At 42.0% G+C, this 21521-nt stretch overlaps 1 protein-coding gene and 1 long non-coding RNA gene across 3 annotated transcripts in view; one reads left to right on the forward strand and one right to left on the reverse strand.

Annotated features, from left to right (window-relative positions):
• The window catches only part of LOC134729797 (uncharacterized), a 51370-nt gene that overhangs the window by 15472 nt on the left and 14377 nt on the right, over positions 1–21521 (forward strand). Inside the window, exons 2-3 of the long non-coding RNA XR_010111232.1 lie at positions 69–131; positions 12111–12269. This is a non-coding gene — a long non-coding RNA (uncharacterized LOC134729797). The remainder of the gene's footprint in view (positions 1–68; positions 132–12110; positions 12270–21521) is intronic.
• The window catches only part of TMLHE (trimethyllysine hydroxylase, epsilon), a 124345-nt gene continuing 117058 nt past the window's right edge, over positions 14235–21521 (reverse strand). For both annotated transcript variants that reach the window (XM_034950049.3, XM_034950051.3), the window contains 2 exons: positions 17891–18029; positions 14235–17195 (listed from right to left, as the gene is read on the reverse strand). In XM_034950049.3, the coding sequence (XP_034805940.1) occupies positions 17064–17195; positions 17891–18029 (271 nt within the window). In that variant the 3' untranslated portion in view covers positions 14235–17063. The remainder of the gene's footprint in view (positions 17196–17890; positions 18030–21521) is intronic.

The following is a 21521-nucleotide window of genomic DNA, read 5'->3' on the forward strand; positions in this document are numbered from 1 at the left end:
TCACAAGAAATTTTGGGAAGAAGAGCCACTTTATGAACTGGTTACCTTCATGGATTTTTCTTCCCTAGGCTCAGAAGTGGAAAAATATGAAGATCCATTGCTGATGGGAATCCTGCCCTAAGCAAACGGTGGTGAGACATGGCTACTTTTAGTGCATTTATTATATGTGACCATTTAAAAGCAGGTACTGAAGGCTGCAGAAAAGTCACGAGGTGGTACTCAAAATATGGTTATATAGATAACTGGGTGTGGCTCTTCCCTGAGGCACAAAGAACTGATTTTTGTGTACTCTTTGAAAGGAAATGTATAAAGTTGGTATTATGCTTTACTCAGAAAGTTTTTAAGAGGGTTGGGAGTGATGCAATCACTTTAAAATGATATACAAGGTTGAACACTCTGCTAAGCTTCAGGTAAGAGTATCCAATTGCCTCTTGGACTTCCCTGCCTGGATGTTCTGTTCCACGTGCACCCCAAACTCAAATATATCCAAGACTGAAAACATCTTCTCTCCAAGCTCTCTCCTCTTCTAATATTCCCTGTGTGAATAAGGTGTGCCCAGTTGACCAAACCAGTAACCTGGGAGTCATCTTGACACCTTCCTCTCCCTCAACCCCTCTCTCACAATTAATTGGACACCAAGTTCAGTGGACTCTACCTTCAAAATGCCTCTCAAATCAATCCATGTCTCTCCTTGGCATTGCTGTCGGGCAGCAGGGCCCAGGTTCCCACTCCTCTTGGAAATGACAGAGGTCTCGCCTCTTCTGCACCTTCCCCCGAGCTTGAGGATCTATCCTGTCCAGAAGAAATCCTTTCCCTTTCATATTTCTATAGAATGCTGTCTAACACTTTGAATTCCCTTCAGGCTCTGGGTTTCAGAAATCAACACAGAAAGAATGCCGGGCTATTCATTTCCCTCCAGGATGAAGTTAGAATCTTGAGGGCAGCGAGGAAGGCAGGCATATGCATTGTTGCAAACCTTCTCAAGTGATTCCGATGTGCAGCTCCGGTCAAGAGCCACTGCACAACGTGGTGAGCTATTTGAATACAGGGACCATGCCTTTCAACTTTGTATTCATCAAAACACAACGCAGCCAATACCTGATATAGAATCAGTGCTCAGTAAATGTTCCAGTGAATGAGTGAATACAAGAACTAAAGAATGATATGGTGCAAAGAAATGGATGAAAGGGATCTTACGAGCTACTTAGTGCAATCTCTTCATTTTTTTTTTTTTTCAGTTGCCGTAGTGTTGGGATTGCTTGAGGCTCCCGGATGTTCACAGGATGTCATTTTTGGCAACCACAGACCACTAGTTACCCAGCTTTTTTAGGTGTTGTGTAGCAAGGAGGGATTTCGGGTTATGTAATCTGCAATATTTCCAGAAATGGAAATTATTTCTTTTTCCTTTTATGACTCACACAACGTCAGGAAATTTCCACAAAATTCCCAGAAGAACATGATGGAGGAAACCACTTTCCCTATATATATTTTAGTGGAATATATTTTATTTTAATGGAACTGCCAGTGAAGCAGTAGATGTGGCCAGCAGACACTGCTTTCCTGGTGTCTCCTGAGAACTCTTTTCTCTCATTGGTTATTTTCACCTGCCTTCTTCTGCAAGTTCCTTTTTGTTTGGGCTCATTTTCCATTTTCTCTGTATCCAGGTTTGTTGAAAATGCAGGAGCCAGTGCTTCCCAACCTTCCCTACTCCAAACGCCTATGCACACGCACCCACTTGCATGCGTGCATGTACACGTGCACACATATACACCCGCACGTACACGCGTGTGTGCACACACACTCCTGGACTCTTGAGAAGCTTTCAAAAGGAACTTATAGATAGGGTGAGGACTTTTACTATTAATTATTAATTATTATTATTATTACTTATATCTGAAATATAACATTTTGGACACACGGAAGTGCTCTAACCCCCAAATTCCTGTTTGTCTCTGGAAAGGAGCAGGCAGTCTAGGATGGGCAGGGACACACAAGACAACTTATCTTTTGCCATATGCATTAGACCTAAAGTATTTACAAAGCAAAAGAGGCAGCTGTGGCGAGACAGAAAAAGCCCTGGATTCAGAATTAAAACAGCTGGGTTAGAGTACTGGCTCTGTCACTTGCTCTCTAACTCCCAGTTTCCTCATCTGTAAAATCGGGGCAATGGTACTACTTCATATTAATACAACCTCAGCTGCAAAAGACTGGTTTAGGTACCCTTGTTCTGAGCTCCCACAGACTCCTTGTGCTTACCTGGTGTTAACATTGGCTGTTAATACATGTGTCTCCCGTGGTACAAGGAGATCTTGAGGGCAGAAATTCTATTTGTCTGGCCTCCACCGTGCCTGCCCTCAGTGCACAGCAGAATGGTCAATGAATGTTGGTTGAGTGAATGAAGAACAATCGGACATTTGCATGTTTTTGTGTGTATAATTCCTGTTGTACTATCATCGGTAGACCGCCAGGATAGTACAAATCTATTTTTATTGTATGTAAATTTGACATATAGACATTCCAAAATTAACAGGAGTTGATTCGCTCCCCATGTTACCTAACAACTAGTTTCGGAATGTTGTTGGATCCCTTTAGGAGAATATTTCAGTACATTTGCTCCCCTGGTTAGGGTTAGGGGTTAGGGTTAGGGTTAGGGTTGTGTTCCCAGCACAAGCGTCTCCTCAATAATAAGCCTTCACGTGTGTGCACCGCCACTTTAAAGAGTTGTTGTTGTTGTTTTTTTAAAGGTGTTTTCTTGTACACTGACTTATATGCTCCTCACGAGAACCCCATGAGACAGGCAGGAAAGGTGTTCCTGCTACCACTTGATGGATGAAGAAACCAATGTTCAGAGACGTTAACTGAGTCACTACACACCACATCAAGAGCAAGTTTGTTTCAGAGCTGGGCCTCAAACAGAATCGGGTTTCTCATTTCACGGTCTGGTGTTTTTTACACAATGCATTTGTTCAACCCGGCTGCAATTTGTGATGTTGCTTCAGTGATATTTTTTGCATCTCATCCTATTCCTGCTTCACAACTGCACCTCCTACCACTTGCCTCAGCATACTCTCAACCAGGGCTTCTCAGATGCTCAACCAGGGCCTCTCCCTCTACCCTGAACATGTCCTCTTGCAATTTCCTGCCTCTGGATCTTTGCATCTGTTTTCACCTCTTGGTGGGCACCCCTTCCCCACCCCCACGTCACTGCAGGTTGAAAGAAACCCTAGGCATCCTCTCGGTTTCAACTCAAAGACCACCTAACTTCATGAAACCTCTGCAGATGGGCCCTGCTGGATGAGATCTCTCTGCCCTTGAATGCACAGAGCAGTCCATGTCTTGTTCTATATCCATTTCCATACCTGCTTCATTCCCTTCTCTACAGTGTCCCTTGCTCCGTGTTCTCACAGCCCCCTGTGCTCAGTTTTCACAGCACATATTGCCCTATGTTGTGAGCCTGCTTTCGTCCTGTGACTGTGAGCTCCTTGAGGACTGGAACCTTGTCTGACTTATCTCGGTATCTCCAGCACGCAGCACAGTGCCTGGAACACAGTAGTTGCTCCAAAAAATGTTGGATGAATGAGTGGATGGATGAATGAACACTACCCCACACAACGCCTTGGATATAGTAGCTGCAAAATAATAATGGATCAAATTGAGTCTATAACCAGATCTCATTTCTTTTCATCCTATCTCAGTGAAAGATGAAGGTGCTTTCTTCTGACTCAGGCTGTCACTTCCACTCCTGCTCTGGGTTCGATCCCATCCTGCCTCCCCAGGTGCCTCACTCCATCAATTACCTCTTCTCTCAAGAATGTCTAATCTCTCCGTCTTCTCTGCCTGGCTCCTTTCCTTGCAGTAACTAAAATGCTCAGGTCTCTCCTCCTATTCCAAAAATAAGTACCCTCAATTGAATGGGTGTCTTCTTCCTCACAGTATCAAGATATGTACCTCATCGGGGAGTAACCCAGCTGAGTGAGCCCTTTACTGGGGAGCCTTCAGTGTGAGTCTCCTTAGATCTTTTTCTCTTAGGTTGGTCAGATGGCTCACAGAAGACTCTTCCAGCTGCCAGAAGTTTAGGGGCAGGGGCAGGGGCAGGGAAGAAGACTGGGAGTTCACAGCTTTCAGGACACATGCTTCCACTCAACACCCCTGTTTTCAGTACAGGACCCCAGCCCTCAACTAAGTCTGGGAACTCCCCATCCAGAGACCCTCTGCTTTACCCTCTCCAGGGAATAACACTCCAGGCTTCTGTCAGAGCAGGGAAGGGCCAGCCCCTCACTGGCATTGACAGCAGGAGGGGATTTGGCAATGAATCTACTTCTTAAAAGAGTTTTCAAACAGCCTTCATTATTTTGATACCCACCCCCCTTCACTTCCAGAGGTAACTCCACTTCCAGAGTTACCTTGGTCCAGCCTTTGAAGATTCCTGGGGGTGAGGAGTAAATCAAGTTAGCTTTTTGCTTTTCCCACTAAGGTCCCAGAATTCCTAGTTTGTGGCCTTCTTGGATCTGCTAAGTCAGTTGCCACTCATCCATCTGTTCTTCAGCATCCAAAATTTAGTTGTTGCCTCCTTTCCTGTTCTTCAACCCTTTTTATTTCATCTTCACTCCTATCCTTCTAATCCTTTCAAAAATCACATTTGTAGCAGTTCCAGTGGGGTTTTGGGAGATGGTGAAGTTAGATGTGGAAGTATGTGCTCCACCTTAACTATGCACCATCACGAGCATGGGTGTCTGCCTGCCTGTCTCATTGATTCTACACACCTTCATTACCACACCACTCTCCCTAAAACTCTCCAGACTCAGCTTTTCTCATCTGGCTCTCTGACCTGTTCCCTGACCATTCTGTTCTTTCAGCTCTCAGCCTTCGGACTGCCAAAACCCCAAACCAACTTCCTATCCAGGAACCCTCAGGCCTAGAAGTTCAGATGTCTTGCCAATATATCTGTGCTTCACAACTTGCCTACTCTCTCTGACCCCTAACATTTTCACATACTTTTCCAATTCTGCCTGTCATAAATTCGCTGCTTCCCCCTAAGTAGAATGTTGATTCCTGTCAAACACACAGCCTAGCCCTGATTCCTCCTCTTCTCTCAAGCAGTGATATTGTCAACAATGATAAACAACTACTATGTACTGAGTGTTTTTTTATGTGCTGCTCACACTTTATACACATGTATAGATTCATTCTTCATCATAGATTTTTCAGCTAGCTGGCATTTATTAGCCCCACTTTGCATATGTAGGAACACAGGCTCAAGGAAAGAAAGCAACTTCCCACAATTTCCCAGGCTAGTAAAAGTCAGAGATGGAATTCAAGCCCAGATCATTCCAAGTTTGTGCTCTTCCTATGACACGACACTGCCTCAGTCAAGGCATCAGAGAGGAAGTTAGAAAGCAGATGGTGAGAGGGAGTACCTGAATTGCAGGGAGTACCTGAATTGGAGGGAGTGGCCACCATCAGTGGGTAGACCATGGAGAAAGATGGGGCTAACAGAGAAAAACCTTCACTGAGTTCACAGGTTTACACAGCATTAGCCCTTGTGATCTTTAGTCGTGCAGGGGATAAATTACCGTGCCTGCCTGCCCACACAGAAAGTAAGCTAGAACACCACCACTAATCTATATGATATACACCAACATGGCTTAAGACGATTTATTGCAACTGTAAAAAAATGCGCCCCCCCCTTTTTTTTCCAGAAAGGAAGCGTGGATTGCATTAATCAAGCTAAAGACTTTTATACTTCTTTACAGTCTGACACAAAAACAGACAGTCATAAAGATAAGCCCGAATCATCAAGAAAGTGCACAGTAGTATTTTGCAAACCCAATTTAGGGAATCAGGGAAGAGTAAAATCCACATGGAAAAGGTTTCCCCTTACTTCCCATTCGTGATGGTACAGTGAGTTCATGTTATGGAACGCCCACTGCTCCAAACACATGGCAATGATGGACAAAATATAAAAAGGTAAACTCAAAAAGGCATGGCCAAGACAAAACAAACAAAACAAAACAAAAACAAAAGATAATTGTCTCCATGTTGAAGTACTAGGCTTGTTGCTCTGGAAGCAAACCATGGTAACCAGAAGCTAAGCTCCTGCAATGTATAGCGGTTCCAAAGTACCCTGAGCAAGATGGAAGACAAAAGCCATACTCACAGATTAAAGCCCAGGACTAGAATGGAGCTACCCACAAACCCACCAACCCCTGACTGTAAGTCTGACAAAAAAGAACTACCACCAAACTCTGCCAGGGTCTTTGGTTCTGATGAGCTGCAGGCCTAAGGAGGTGAGGATGCAGACATGTTCTGGCCTCGTAACTAAGAGTTGAGCTAATCCACAGCTGAGCTAAGTGAGTGGATTTCCAATATGCCCAAGAGCACCCTGGGGCCAGTGATATGGATATGTTCTATCAAAGGGTTTTGAGCCTAACAACTGACTGGTATTTTTCAAGAGAAAAAAAAGTACTGAATAGGTTAATTTCCTTCCATTCTTGGAAGAGGCAAAATTAGAAATGATGATTTTTTTTTTTTTTTTTGAGACATGGTCTTGCTCTGTTACCCAGGCTGGAGTGCAGTGGCGTGATCATAGCTCACAGTAGCCTTGAACTGCTGGGCTCAAGAGATCCTCCCACCTCAGCTTCCCGAGTAGCTGGGACTGCAGGCACTCATGACTCCACCCAACTAACTTTTCTTTTAATTCTATTTTTTTGTAGAAACGGGGTCTTGCTTTGCTGCTCAGGCTGGTTTCAAACTCCTGGCCTCAAGCAATCCTCCTGCCTTGGCCTCCAAAAGTGCTGGGATTACAGGCGTGAGCCACGGCACCTGGCCAGATTTTGCTTTTAAGTTTGAAATGCTTTATTTAGAGTTTATTAGCCACTAACTCCTTTTTTTTTTTTAAACTTTTAAGTTCAGGGGTACAAGTGCAGGTTTGTTACGTAGGTAAACTTGTGTCATAGGGGATTTGTTGCATAGATTATTTCATCACCCAGGTGTTAAGCTTAGTACCCATTAGTTGTTTTTCTTGATCCTCTCCCTCCTCACACCCTCTATCCTCCAAAAGGCCCCAGTGTGTGTTGTTCCCCTCTATGTGTCCATATGTTCTCATCATTTAACTCTCACTTATAAGTGAGAACATGCAGTATTTGGTTTTCTCTTTCTGTGTTGGTCTGCTAAGGATAAGGGCCTCCAGCTCCATCCATGTCCCTGCGAAGGACATTATCTCATTCTTTTTTATGGCTGCATAGTATTCCATGGTGTATATGTACCACATTATCTTTCTCCAGTCTGTCACTGTTGGGGATTTAGGCTGATTCCATGTCTTTGCTATTGTGAGTAGTGCTGCAATGAGCATACACATGCATGTGTCTTTGTAACAGAATGATTTTTAGTCCTTTGGGTGTAGACCCAGTAATGGGATTGCTGGGTTGAATGGTATTTCTGTCTTTAGGTCTTTGAGGAATCACCACAGTGTCTTCCACAGTGGCTGAACTTGTTTACAATCCCACAGACAGTGTATAAGCATTCCTTTTTCTCCACAGCCTCGCCAGCATCTGTTATTTTTTGACTTTTTAATAATGGCCATTTTGGCTAATATTAGTTGGGATCTCATTGTGGTTTTGATTTGCATTTCTCTAATGATCAGTGATGTTGACCTTTTTTTTTTCATATGATTGTTGGCTGCATGTATGTCTCCTCTTGAAAAGTGTCTGTTCATGTCCTTTTCCCGCTTTTTTATGGGGTTGTTTGTTTTCCTGTAAATTTGTTTAAGTTCTTTATGGATGCTGGATATTAGACCTTTGTCAGATGCATAGTTTGCAAATATTTTCTCCCATTCTGTAGGTTGTCTGTTTACTCTGTTGATAGTTTCTTTCACTGTGCACGGCTCTTTAATTTTATTAGACCCCATTTGTCAATTTTTTGCTTTTGTTGCAATTGCTTGTGGCATCTTCATCATGAAATCTTTGCCCATGCCTATGCCCTGAATGGCATTGCCTAAGTTGTCTTTCAGAGTTTTCATAGTTGGGGGTTTTACATGTCAGTCTTTAATCCATCTTGAGTTAATCTTTGTATATAGTGTAAGCAAGGGAGCCGGTTTTCATCTTCTGCACATGGCTAGCCAGTTATCCCAGCACCATTTATTGAACCGGGAATCCTTTCCCCATTGCTTGTTTTTGTCAGGTTTGTCGAAGATCAGATAGTTGTAGGTGTGTGGTCTCATTTCTGGGTTCTCTGTTCTGTTCCATTTGTCTATGTGTCTGTTCTTGTACCAGTACCATGCTGTTTGGGTTACTGTAGCCTTGTAGCATAGTTTGAAGTCAGGTAGCATGATGCCTCCAGCTTTGTCCTTTTTGCTTAGGATTGCCTTCGGTATTCGGGCTTTTTTTGTTTTTTGGTTCCATATGAATTTTAAAATAGTTTTTTTTTTCTCGTTCTGTGAAGACTGTCAATGGTAGTTTAATGGGAATAGCATTGAATCTATAAATTGCTTTGGGCAGTATGCCCATTTTAATACTGATTCTTCCTATCCATGAGCTTGGAATGTTTTTCCATTTTTTTGTGTGTCATCTCCGATTTCTTTGAGCGGTGGTTTGTAGTTCTCCTTGTAGAGATCTTTCACCTCCCTAGTTAGCTGTATTCCTAGGTATTTTATTCTTTTTGTAGCAATTGTGAATGGGAGTTCATTGCTGATTTGGCTCTCGGCTTTACTGTTGCTGGTGTATAGGAATGCTAGTGATTTTTGCACATTGATTCTGTACCCTGAGGCTTTGCTGAAGTTGTTTATCAGCTTAAGAGGCCTTTGGGCTGAGACAACGGGGTTTTCTAGATATAGGATCATGTCATCTGCAAGCAGGGATAGGTTGACTTCCTCTCTTCCAATTTGGATGCCCTTTATTTCTTTCTCTTGCCTGATTGCCCTGGCCAGAACTTCCAATACTATGTTGAATAGGAGTGGTGAGAGAGGGCATCCTTGTCTTGTGCCGGTTTTCAAGGGGAATGCTTCCAGCTGTTGTCCATTCAGTATGATGTTGGCTGTGCGTTTGTCACAGATGGCTCTTATTATTTTGAGGCATGGTCCTTCAATACCTAGTTTATTGAGAGTTTTTAACATGAAGCGATGTTGAATTTTATCAAAGGCCTTTTCTGCATCTATTGAGATAATCATGTGGTTTTTGTCTTTAGTTCTGTTTATGTGATGAGTCACATTTATTGATCTGCATATGTTGAACCAACCTTGCATCCCAGGGAGGAAGCCAACTTGATCGTGGTGGATAAGCTTTTTGATGTGCTGCTGGATTCAGTTTGCCAGCATTTTGTTGAGGATTTTTGCATTGATGTTCATGAAGGATACTGGCCTGAAGTTTTCTTTTGTTGTTGTATCTCTGCCAGGTTTTGGTTTCAGGATGATGCTGGCCTCATAGAATGAGTTAGGGAGGAATCCCTCCTTCTCAATTTTTTGAAATAGTTTCAGTAGGAATGCTACCAGTTCCTCTTTGTACATCTGGTAGAATTCAGCTGTGAATCCATCTGGTCCTGGGATTTTTTTGGTTGGTAGGCTATTTATTACTGCCTCAATTTCCAAACTCATTACTGGTCTGTTCAGGGATTCAGTTTCTTCCTGGTTCAGCCTTGGGGAGGTGTGTGTGTCCAGGAATTTGTCCATTTCTTCTAGACTTCCTAGTTTATGTGCCCAGAGGTGTTCACAATATTCTCTGGTGGTTGTTTGTATTTCTGTGGGGTCAGTGGTAAATATTCCCCTCATCATTTCTGATTGTGTTTATTCAAATCTTCTCTCTTTCCTTCTTTATTCGTCTAGCTAGTGGTCTGTCTATTTTATTACTTTTTTTCAAAGAAAAAAAAACAGCTTCTGGATTCTTTCATTTTTTGAAGGGTTTTTCATGTCTCTGTCTCCTTCAGTTCAGCTCTGATTTTTGTTATTTCTTGTCTTCTGCTAGTTTTGGGATTTGTTTGCTCTCGCTTCTCTAGTTCTTTTAGTAGTGATGTTAGGTTATTAACTTGAGATCTTTCTAACTTTTTGATGTGGGCATTTAGTGCTATAAATTTCCTTCTTAACACTGCCTTTGCTGTATCCCAGAGATTCTGGTACTTTGTATCTTTGTTCTCATTAGTTTCATAGAACTTCTTGATTTCTGCCTAAATTTCATTGTTTACCCAAAAGTCATTCAGGAGCAGGTTATTCAATTTCCATGTAATTGCATGGTTTTGAGTGAATTTCTTAATCTTGATTTCAAATTTGATTCTTCTGTGGCCCAAGAGACTGTTTGTCACGATTTCAGTTCTTTTGCATTTGTCGAGGAGTGTTTTACTTCTGATTATGTGGTCGATTTTAGAGTAAGTGCCATGCGGTGATCAGAAGAATGTATATTCTGTTGTTTTGGGGTGGAGAGTTCTGTAGATATCCACCAGGTCCATTTGATCCAGTGCTGAGTTCAGGCCCTGAATATCTTTGTTAACTGTCTGTCTCAATGATGTGTCTAATATTGTCAGTGGGGTGTTAAAAAGTCTCCCACTATCATTGCCTGGCAGTCTAAGTCTCTGTGAAGGCCTCTAAGAACTTGCTTTATAAATCTGGGTGCTCCTGTGTTGGGTCCATATGTATTTAGGATAGTTAGATTTTCTTGTTGAATTGAACCATTTACCATTATGTAATGCCCTTCTTTGTGTTTTTTGATCTTTGTTGATTTAAAGTCTGTTTTGTCAGAAACTAGGATTGCAACTGCTGCTTTTTTATGTTTTCCGTTTGCTTGGTAGATTTTCATCCATCTTTTTATTTTGAGCCTATGTGTGTCATTGCATGTGAGATGGTTCTCTTGAAGACAGCATACCATTGGATCTTAGTTCCTTATCCAGCTTGCTACTCTGTGTCTTTTAATTGGGGCATTTAGCCCATTTACAATTTAATGTTAGTATTGGTATGTTTGGATTTGATCCTTTCATCATGATGCTAGCTGGTTATTTTGCAGACTTGCTTACATGTTTGCTCTGTAGTGTCACTGGTCTGAGTACTTCAGTGTGTTTTTGGAGTGGCTGGTAACCATCTTTCCTTTCTACATTTAGTGCTTCCTTCAGGAGCTCTTGTAGGGCAGGTCTGGTGGTAACAAATTCCCTTAACATTTGCTTGTCTGCAAATAATCTTATTTCTTCTTCGCTTGTGAAGCTTACTTTGGCCAGATATGAAATTCTGGGTTGGAGTTTCTTTAAGAATGTTGAGTATTGACCCCCAATCTCTTCTGGCTTGTAGGTTTTCCACTGAGACATCCACTGTTAGTCTGAAGGGCTTCCCTTTGTAGGTGACCTGGCCTTTCTCTCTAGCTGCCTTTAACATTTTTTCTTTCGTTTCAACCTTGGAGAATCTGATGATTATGTGTGTTGGGGATGTTCCTTTCGTGGAGTATCTTCCTGGAGTTCTCTGGATTTCCTGAATTTGAATGTTGGCCTCTCTAGCTAGGTTAGGGAATTTCTCATAGATGATATCCTGAAATGCGTTTTCCAAATTGGTTCCGTTTTCCCCATCTCTTTCAGGGACACCAATCAGTCTTAGATTCGCTCTCTTTACATGATCCCATATTTCTCGGAGGTTTTGTTCATTGCTTTTCATTCTTTTTTCTCTATTCTTGTCTGCCAGTCTTATTTCAGAAAGCCAGTCTTCAAGCTCTGAAATTCTTTCCTCTGCTTTGTCTATTCTGCTATTAGTACTTGTGATTGCATTATGAAATTCTTGTAGTGTGTTTTTTCAGTTCCGTCAGGTTGGTTACATTCTTCTCTATATGGGCTATCTTGTCTGTCAGCTCCTGCAATGTTTTATCATGATTTTTAGCTTGCTTGCATTGGGTTACAATGTACTCTTTTAACTCAGTGAAGTTCATTCCTATCCATATTCTGAATTCTACTTATGTCATTTCAGCCATCTCAGCCTCAGCCCAATTCCGAACCCTTGCTAGAGAGGTGATGCAGTCATTTGGAGGAAAGAGGGCACTCTGGCTTCTTGAGTTTTCAGCATTCTTGCACTGATTCTTTCTCATCTTTGTGGGCTTATCTACCTTCAGTCTTTGAGGTTGCTGACCTTTGGATTTTTTTTTTTCTTTCAACAGTCTGGCCATGTTTCTGTAGGGCTGCTGTACTTTGCTGGGCTTCTTCTCCAGTTCCTAGTCGCCTTGGATTTTCCAGTACCTGGAGCTATCACCAGTGAAGGCTGTGAAACAGCAAAGATGTCAGCCTGCCTCTTCCTCTGGGAGCTCCGGCCCAGCGAGGTACAGACCTGTTGCCAGCCCAAACGCACCTGCAGGACAAGGCTGGAGACCCTGGTTGGGAGGTCTCACCCAATCAGGAGGAATGGGATCAGGGAACTGCTTAAAGAAGCAGTCTGTCCATGCTTTCACAGATCAGCTGTGCTGTGCTGGGGCACTGCTTCCACCCCTGGTTGGTGTGGGCTCTCCAAAGCCTGGAGGCCGGAACAGCTAAGTCGCCCAAACAGCAAAGATGGTGGCCCCTCCCTCCCTCCGGGAGCTCTGTCCCAGGGAGAATTCAAATCTCTGTCAGCCAGAGAACACCAGTAGGGGTTGCTGGAGGCCTTGGTTGAAAAGTCCCACCCAGTGAGGAGGAACAGATTGGGCACCTGCTTAAAGAAGCAGTCTGGCCATGCTTCTGAAGAGCAGCTGTGCTGTGCTGTTCTGGGGTACCACTTCTGGGAGCTCTGTCCCAGAGAGCAGCCTGCCCTTCCCCCTGGGACCTCCGTCCCAGGTAGGTGCAACACTGCTGCTGGTGGCTGGCTGGAATTCCAAACCAGTGGGTCTTATCCTGTGAGGTGCAGTGGAAGTGGGGCCCGCAGATCGTGCTGCTTGGCCCCCTGGATTCAGCCTCTTTCCTAGGGGTATGTACAGGGGTCTAATCTCCCGCTTTGCAGGAGTTGCAGTTACTTTTGCTGGGAAACCCAGGGCCGGAGTATGTAAAGCTGCTGGGTCTCTGCATGTGCTCAAGCGGCTACTCTGCTGAGACTCCATGTATCTCTGTGTGTCAGACTGAAGGCCCTGGTGGAGTGGGTTCACCAGGGGATCTCCTGACCCAAGGGTTGCAAGGATCCATGGGAGGAGCGTGGTTTCCCAGGATCGCACATTCACTTACGACTTCCCTGGGTGGAGGAGGTTCCTCTGTCTCCATGTTGCTCCTGGGTGGGCTGTCATCCTGCCTTGCTTTTCTTCATTCTCTGTGGATCGAGTTGTTTCCTTGATTAGACCCAATGTGGGTACCTGGATGTTTCAGTTGAAGGCGCTGTATTTACTCGCCCCTTTCCTTCCCCTCCATGAGAACCACTCACCCTAGCTGCTTCTAGTCAGCCATCTTGGCCACTCCCTCCCCACCCCCCACCTTTTTTTTTTAAATGCTTGAAAACTATTTGCAAAAGAAACCTAGAGATTCTCATGGTTCTTTTAAGATCTTGTTGGATGGACTGTGAAAGTGGGATTGTTGTCTATGAATGGTCAGCTAGACTGTGTGTGTGTGGAAAGGGTGAGGGAATTAACATTTATTGAGCAAAAGGGCATGCTAGTTAAAATCATTGTCTCTGGGGACAGATTTTTCTGGGTTTTAATCCAAACTCTGACACGTATTAGCCGTGTGACCTCTATTTTTCATTTGTAAAATGGAGATGGGATTGTTGCGGGGATTAAAAGCACTTACAACAGTCCAGGATATAGAAAGCACTGTGTAAGAGTTGGCTGTCATATATTAGTCATCAGTCATCATACTTAATAATCACAAAATTGTTAGAAAATCCTGTGAGGTAGGTATTTTCCTTACCATACCCATATGAGAAAACTTAAGCAAGGAGAAGTCAAACAAAGTTACCAAAGTCACACAATTACGGAGTGACAGAGCCTTTAGACGCTGCCTAGTCCAAGGCTTTCATTTCACAGAAGAGAAAATTGAAGTTCAAAATAGGAGAGGGACATGCCTGAAGTCATTTAGTGAGCCAGTGACAGAACTGGGCCTAGAACTCAGCAGCAGGACTCTTCCTGTCAGTAGTTCTCAAACTTTGTCATGTGTTAGAATCCTGCAGAGGACTTGCTAAAACAAACTGCTGGTACCCATGCCTAGAGTTTCTTACTTAGTAGGTGTGGGGTGGGCCTTGAAAATTTGCATTTCTAAGGAGTTCTCAAATGATGCCACTGCTGGTGGTCTGGGGACCCTACTTTGGGAACCACCACAACACACCATAATTCATACATCTTTTGTTCTTTTCATCATGGACTACACAGTCTGTGACCTACAAACACTTTCAAAGAAATGGGAACCGGTGATGAAAACCAAAGAAAATTACATATCTAGCAGCAAGAAGGTACGGTGACTGACCAACAGTCCTGGTTTGTGTGGGACTCTCCTAGTTTTAAAATGGAAAGTCCTGTAGTTCTGGGCACAAGAGGATGGTTGGTCACTCTAGATGAAAGCAAACAAAAGTCAGTGTCAGCTAAATGCCAAACGAAAAAGGACATACATACAGAGAATGTGGTAACTTCTGGTGAATTTGTTTGAAAAGGACCCATTCATTTATTCTTCCAACACATCTGTATTATAAAACTACTATCCATAAGGCACTGTGTTGGGTGCTGTGTTCCTGACCCTACAGATCCCATTCCACCATAGCAAAAGGTAAAAGTGACTCTACAGTGAGCTTGGTAGACATAGACCCATGCTTATATACTCAGGGACACCTGGAAGAGATATAAAAACAGAAACATCTCACATAGGAAGTTTTCAATGCATCGTGATCAGGACTCAAATAATTCCCTTCCCTTTTTCTTCAATGTACTAAAGGGAGTACATTGTTGAGAAGGACCGGTTGCAAATTTCCAAAAAGGAGAGTAAAATAATTAATGAGTCAAGGTCTCAGGAGAGACAGAAGGTAAGGGGAGTCCTTCAGTAAGTGGGGAAATTGATTTGTTTTGTGTCCTCATCTCTCCAGGGCCATGAGCATGTCCTTTGCTAGCCATAAGTCAATGCTGATGACCTCAGTTATAGTGTAATCTTCAAGGCTAATTTACGCAAAACTTCAGAAATGGTAAACATCCTCATGAAGACTAATGATGACATATTTTAGGAGTGCATAATAGTAGGTATAGAGAAAAAACTGCAGGGTAAAATGTTATTGCTGTTCTTATTGCTAAAGGGCATACTCCTTAAGAACCAAAGTTAATTATCAGTCCTTTGACCTAAGAGGAAAACAAATTTCATGGACTCCCCTAAAGATTCCTATATAGTACAAATAAAATGCCAAAATATTTTGGAACACATTTTGGAGCACTGGATAGGTCAATAAAATAATGTGTAAATTGCCAAATGTGATCTAGGAACTCCCTGCAAACATCAGATTAGGCTCTATTCTCTATCTGAATACTGACTTTGCTTTGCTTTGTAACTCCTATCTTCACTAATAATGCCTTTTCCCCCCTCTTGTGTGCATCCTAGCCTGTATTCTCTTTCATCATTCTACAGTGGTCAATGTGGTTATTGTACAGCTTCACTTTCAATGAAAGCTGAGGGAAAAGAAGCCTCATACCCTGCCCCCCCCCCGCCCCCCGCCAATACGTAAAAGAAGCCATTTAAAAAATAAAAGCAGCAAGCTACTAAATTTGACTCATTCAAATCTTGGCAATTAGCATGTATAGTATGTTATGAGAGAGAGAGAGAGAAAATTAGCAGAAATGGAGGAAAACATATTACATCCTAAATACCACCAAATTGCCAAAATACACATTTGGGTAGTAATCTCCAGAGAACTCTCTGGAGGCACAGCATCTATCATGCTGATTTCCCTGAACAATATTACAGAATAGCCCTGTGTACTTTCTCGTCGGGGGGGAGGTGTAAAGAATTATCATATGGAACCTCACAAGTCTCTAAAACCTTTCTGCAATTATCCCTCAAAGGATTACCACACTGATGAGTTTGTTCAACAGGCGCTGTTGTGACTTCCTAATTTAACTCCTATAGAGATGATTTGTGTGGAAGATAAAACACTATATTTGAACTCAATTCCCACCTTATCCCTGAGCTTATGCTACCAAGCAATTCTTACAATGTTTGGAGTTCTATTAGACTATAGAGAAGAATCTAGGGTTTCAGCTAAACCCTTTAATCCACAGGCCTAGGTAAAGGACTGTCTCAAGGTAGTCGCTAGCCCATGGGTTCTCAAAGTATGGTCTGAAGACCCCTGGAGGAGTCCCTGAGACCCTTTTCGTGGGTCTGCAGATTAAAAATTATTTTGTATAATAACACCAAGATGAGTTACATTCAATTAGGCATTTTTCTTTTGAAATTAAGCAGACTTTTGGAAACTAAGATGTGCATAGCCCTGTAGTAGGCTAAGTGGAAGTTACAAAGGCAGTAGTAGCTTTTTTTCCCCCTCTCGTTATCTCATGAGGATACAGAGGACTTTTCCAGAGGCTACATGACATATGGTTATGTCATCTCTCTGATAGCTGAGGGATGTGTGCTTCTGTGTTCTTCTTGAGTTTTAAATATTTCTCAGTCTTAATACCTAAAATAATTAGTATCAATAGATAGAACCCACACCCAAGAACTCCTTGGGGCCTTCAATAACTTTTAAGAGTGTTAAGGTGTCCTAAGACCAAACATTTTGCAAATTGTTGCTTTATCAGGATTTTTGTTATTTCTAGAATGCATTTCTTTCTAACTGATCTACTTGGGAAAAAAATCGTTACCTCATGGCAATTATTGCTTTCCTATCAATATGGAGATTATATTTCTGAAGGAGACTGACCAAAATTATATTAAAAGGTTTAAATAAAACAAGTGGATCCATGTTATAACATGAGGAAGAGAGCTGCCCCACTAGATGTCTGACATTAGATAACTCAGAGTCCCGCCTCTCCAACAAGTCTCCCTTACTAGAGAAACGGACAGATTCTGTTTTGTGGGATGGGATAAGGAGACAATCTGAAGTAGAGTTTGACACAATATTATTCTGCCCATATGAAATTCTGGTAGCCAGGGTGCCAGGTGTATTCATAATCCAGATGCTGTCAATTTTAAGCCTGAAGCCCCAAGAGGCGAGCAGTGTTTAATACATCATCTCTTGTTAAATAGCAGCCACAGAGTTGGCGGTAGCCAGTGAAGCATTCCCTGCCATGTAGGACACGCCAGTTGTCTATAAATAGGACCTGTGAATGGGCCAAAAAAAAAAAAAAAGAGAGAGAGAGAGAAAACACTGTCAGAAGAAGGACAGACCAAAGGAACCCTAAGTCAGAAGAGATCATTTAAAAGATAACCTTTAGGTTGTTTTCTGGTTACATTAAATGAGATATTTTTCTTTTGAAATTAAACAAACTTTTGGAAACTAAGACGTGTATAGCCCTGTAGTAGGCTAAATGGAAGTTACAGAGGCAACAGTAGGTAATGGGCCCTGCACTGGAGGAGCTTCTGTTTCTCAAGTAATTGTTCTCTTATCAAAGCAAATCAGATAATTGGTTTCTTTCTTTTTCTTTTTCTTTAATTCTTATTCTACCCTTTCTCAAAGGGTTAAATTATCTCATGACATTTTATGCTAAGCTGAAGGTATTTTTCATCCAGAGGAAATACCAAAAATAAAAACTATGGAATCATGAAGCTGGAAGGACCCTTGGGGGTCATCTAGTTAAACCCCTTCATCATACAAATAGAGTCACTGATGCCTTAGAGATGGGTTGAGGCTTGCTTCCAGAGCATTCAGTGAGTGGGCGGCAGGACCATAAACAAAACCAAGGACTCTTTTCTCTTTTTCCTTTGCAACATCGTGACTCACATATTAAGTAAGTACCCGTTCTTCACTGCTTCAGTATTACAAGCTTGCTTGACATCTTTAGAGATTAGGACCCACCCTGCCAGGCTTTAGTTTGACCCAAAACTCATTCTCAGGTCTCCTCAACTCTATCGTTAGAGTCCGGTGTGCTGTATACCAGCGATGGACGACATCATAAGGAACGGTATTGATGACAGCCCGGTCATAGTTGTTGTACCTAACATGGAATCATGAGAAGAAAGATCTCAAACACATGTTAAAGACATCTTTTGTTTATTGAACAATTTTATATAAGGCTTCCCCTATGTTCAATACTTGTCCCAGAGACGAAGTGACAATAAGTCAATATTCTCTCAGGAATATCACATTGGAGTGAGGAGTTCCACTGCCTGTTGACCGTGTTTTGTTTTTCTTTGAATAATCTAAGGATACGGGATAGAAGTTAAGTTCCAACTGGTTTCTCTCATCTTATGATATGATATTTTAAGTCTTTACTGGCCAAAGGTCATGGAAGCACTGGGGAAAGCGCTGAGCTTTCTCCTCACCAAGCTGAGGTGGGGTGGACAAGAGAGGTTGTACTAACAAAGCTTTCCTTTTAACAGGATGACTTACAACTTAAGTGTCTCCCTTTGTGGGAGGAATCCCAGCTATAGCCTAGTGGACCATTCACCCAGGGATCTTCAATCATTCGTTCAACCCTAACATTTATATGCGCACCGGCTACATGCTAGGCAGTGCGTCAGGCATTAAAGATACAAGGACGAATACAGCAGACACGACCTCAGTCTTTGGACAGAGTTTACCTTCTATTGAGGAAGATAGATGATAAACAAGTAATAAATACATAAACAAAGTAATTTCAGCTAGTTATAAATGCTATGAAAAAATAATAGTGTTATATAATAAAGAGCGACTGGGAAATCTATTTCACGTGGAGTGTTAAGTGAAGGACTTTTTGAAGAAGCGACATTTGAGCTGTTACCTGTATGATACGAGACCAACAATGTAACAAGCTGAGGGGAGAGCATTCCAGGCAAAGGGAAAAGCAAAAACACAGCCTTGGGGTGGAATGGAGTTTTATTCTGTTTGCAGACCAGTAAGAAGGTCACGTGGCTGGAGCTGAGTAAGCAAGGGGAATAATGGTGGGAGAAATTACGCGGAGGAGGTAGTCAGGGGCTAGATCATGTATATATTGCCATGCAGGCCATGGTAAGGACTTTGGATTTTATTCTGAGTACCATGGGAAGCCACTGAAAAACCTTGCCTAAGATAATGGGTTTCTGTTTTGCCTAAGGCAAATTAACTTTTTACTGAAGTATAGTATACATTACGGAAAAAGTACACAAATCGTAAGCTTGATGAATTTTCATGATGTAATCGCATCCATATCACTAGCACCCAGGTCAATAAACAGATCATTACCAGAACCCCAGAACCCTCCCTTATGCCCCTTTCCAGTAATGCCCATCCCCCAACCCACGGGTAACTACCATCCTGACTTCTATCACCAAAGATTAGTTTTGCCTGTTTATATAAAACTTTATATAATTGCAATCACAATATGTATTCATTTTGTGTCTGGCTTCTTTCATTTAATATTATGTTTAGGAGTTTCATCATTGCTTAGCAATAGTTTATTGGTGCTATATGGAAGTGGACTGCGTGATCACACCACAGTTTATCCATTCTACTGTTGATGGACATATGAGTAATTTCCGGTTTGGAACTACTACAAACAGTGCTGTTATGAACATTCTATTACATGTCTTTTGGTGAACAAATATATTCACTCCTGTTTGAAATAAACTTAAGAATGGAACTTATGGATCATAAGGTATGTGTATGCTCAGATTTACTAGATACTGCCAAAGATATTCTTTCCAAAGATAAATTAACATCCAATGGTGCCATTTTTGGATATCTCAGGCAATATTCCTTAGTGTTAGATAGTACATGGCACAATCAGAGCCAACATTCTTAGTTTTGTTGCATATAAAATGAGCATAATAACATCTGCTTAGCTGATCTCACAGGGCTACTGCAAGAATCAAATGAAAAAATAGGCCGGGCGCGATGGCTCACGCCTGTAATCCCAGCACTTTGGGAGGCCAAAGCGGTCAGATCACCTGAGGTCAGGAGTTCAAGACCAGCCTGGCCAACATGGCGAAACCCCATCTCTACTAAAAATACAAACAAAACAAAACAACAAAAAAATTAGCCAGGCGCGGTGGCACGCGCCTGTAGTCCCAGCTACTTGGGAGACTGAGGCAGGAGAATCACTTGAACCTGGGTGGCGGACGCCGCAGTGAGCCAAGATCGCGCCACTGCACTCCAGCCTGGGCGACAGAGCGAGACTCTGTCTCAAAGAAAAAAAAAAAAAGAAAGAAAGAAAGAAAGAAAGAAAGAAAGAAAGAAAGAAAGAGAATATAATAGTCCATCCTCCCAGGCTTCAAGGAGCCATGCCTGGAGGGAGAATGGAGTGAGGAAGCACAGTCTTCACCAGGCTGTTGACACCCATTGTCATTTCCAGAAACTTCTAGTGCTGGGTTAGGCATTTGTGAAAATATTATTTAATTTACTTATTTCATCATCCCAGAAGGAAAGGTGTTATTAACCTCCTTTTACATTTAAGGCAACTGAAACTTAGAGACCTGCCACAGAGTTCATACGTAGCAGAGAGGTTTTGAAATCAGGTGTCCTTAATTCTTTAACTCATTGTTTATACCAGAGAACAGAAAAAATGATCGTAATTCCTGTGTACGCTTGTTCATGAGAGCAACATTTTTACAGATCACACTTATAATCTTTTGACTTCAAACTGAGATTTGCAGTTTAGAAATGTTTCCATATACACTATCTGATTGACCCTCTGTATGATAACCACGTGAGGTAAGTAGTACAGCTGTTATTGTCTTCCTTTATAGATAAGGAAAATAATGATAAGACCTTGTGATTTGTCCAAGCTTACATGGAATTTGGTATTCACTATTTATATTAGATGGTGGTGTTTTCTAAAGCCAACAGAGAAAGTAGCAGGAAAAGTCTATTACACATAAGCAAAATGGTTGTGCAATACTTTGGATTAGAATAAGACTATTTCTGGACTTTGGCACAAAGTGATGCCATCATATTATTGTGCAGTTTTTCCTTTTTTTCCTGCTTTGATATGAAGCAAGAGAGACGTGGGAGTAGGGGAAAGCAAATAAAGCAGGCATTTATCTGACAAGAAAAGCTAGGAAGATTTAACAAAATTATCCTTCTTCTTAGTTGACAGACAAGTATTTCCCAAGAGAGCTCCATAATTGAGCGGACGATGCATTTGATGGATTTGTGTATTGTGGTGTAAGTGAAAGCTGGTGGGCTTTCAGATAGGTAGATAAATAGGCTTTCAGTTAGATCACCATTACAATCTCAGTTCAGGTGTGTGACCTTGGAGGAGCTATAGAAATTATAAAAATGCTAGAAGAAAACCTCGGGATGACTCTCCAGGATAATGCTCTGGGAAAAGATTTTATTCCCCAAAAGCACAGGAAACAAAACCCAGAAATAGACAAATGAGACTGGATTAAACTAAAGAGTTTCTGTGAGGCAAGGGAAACAATCAACAGAGTGAAGAAACAACCCACAGTATGGGAATATGGCCATTGTAGAATGGCTGTTATTACAAAGACCAAAAATAACAGACGTTGGCAAGTATGTGGAGAGAAAA

The sequence above is a fragment of the Pan paniscus genome, chromosome X, assembly GCF_029289425.2.
Source record: "Pan paniscus chromosome X, NHGRI_mPanPan1-v2.0_pri, whole genome shotgun sequence".
In the NCBI taxonomy this organism is placed as follows: domain Eukaryota; kingdom Metazoa; phylum Chordata; class Mammalia; order Primates; family Hominidae; genus Pan; species Pan paniscus.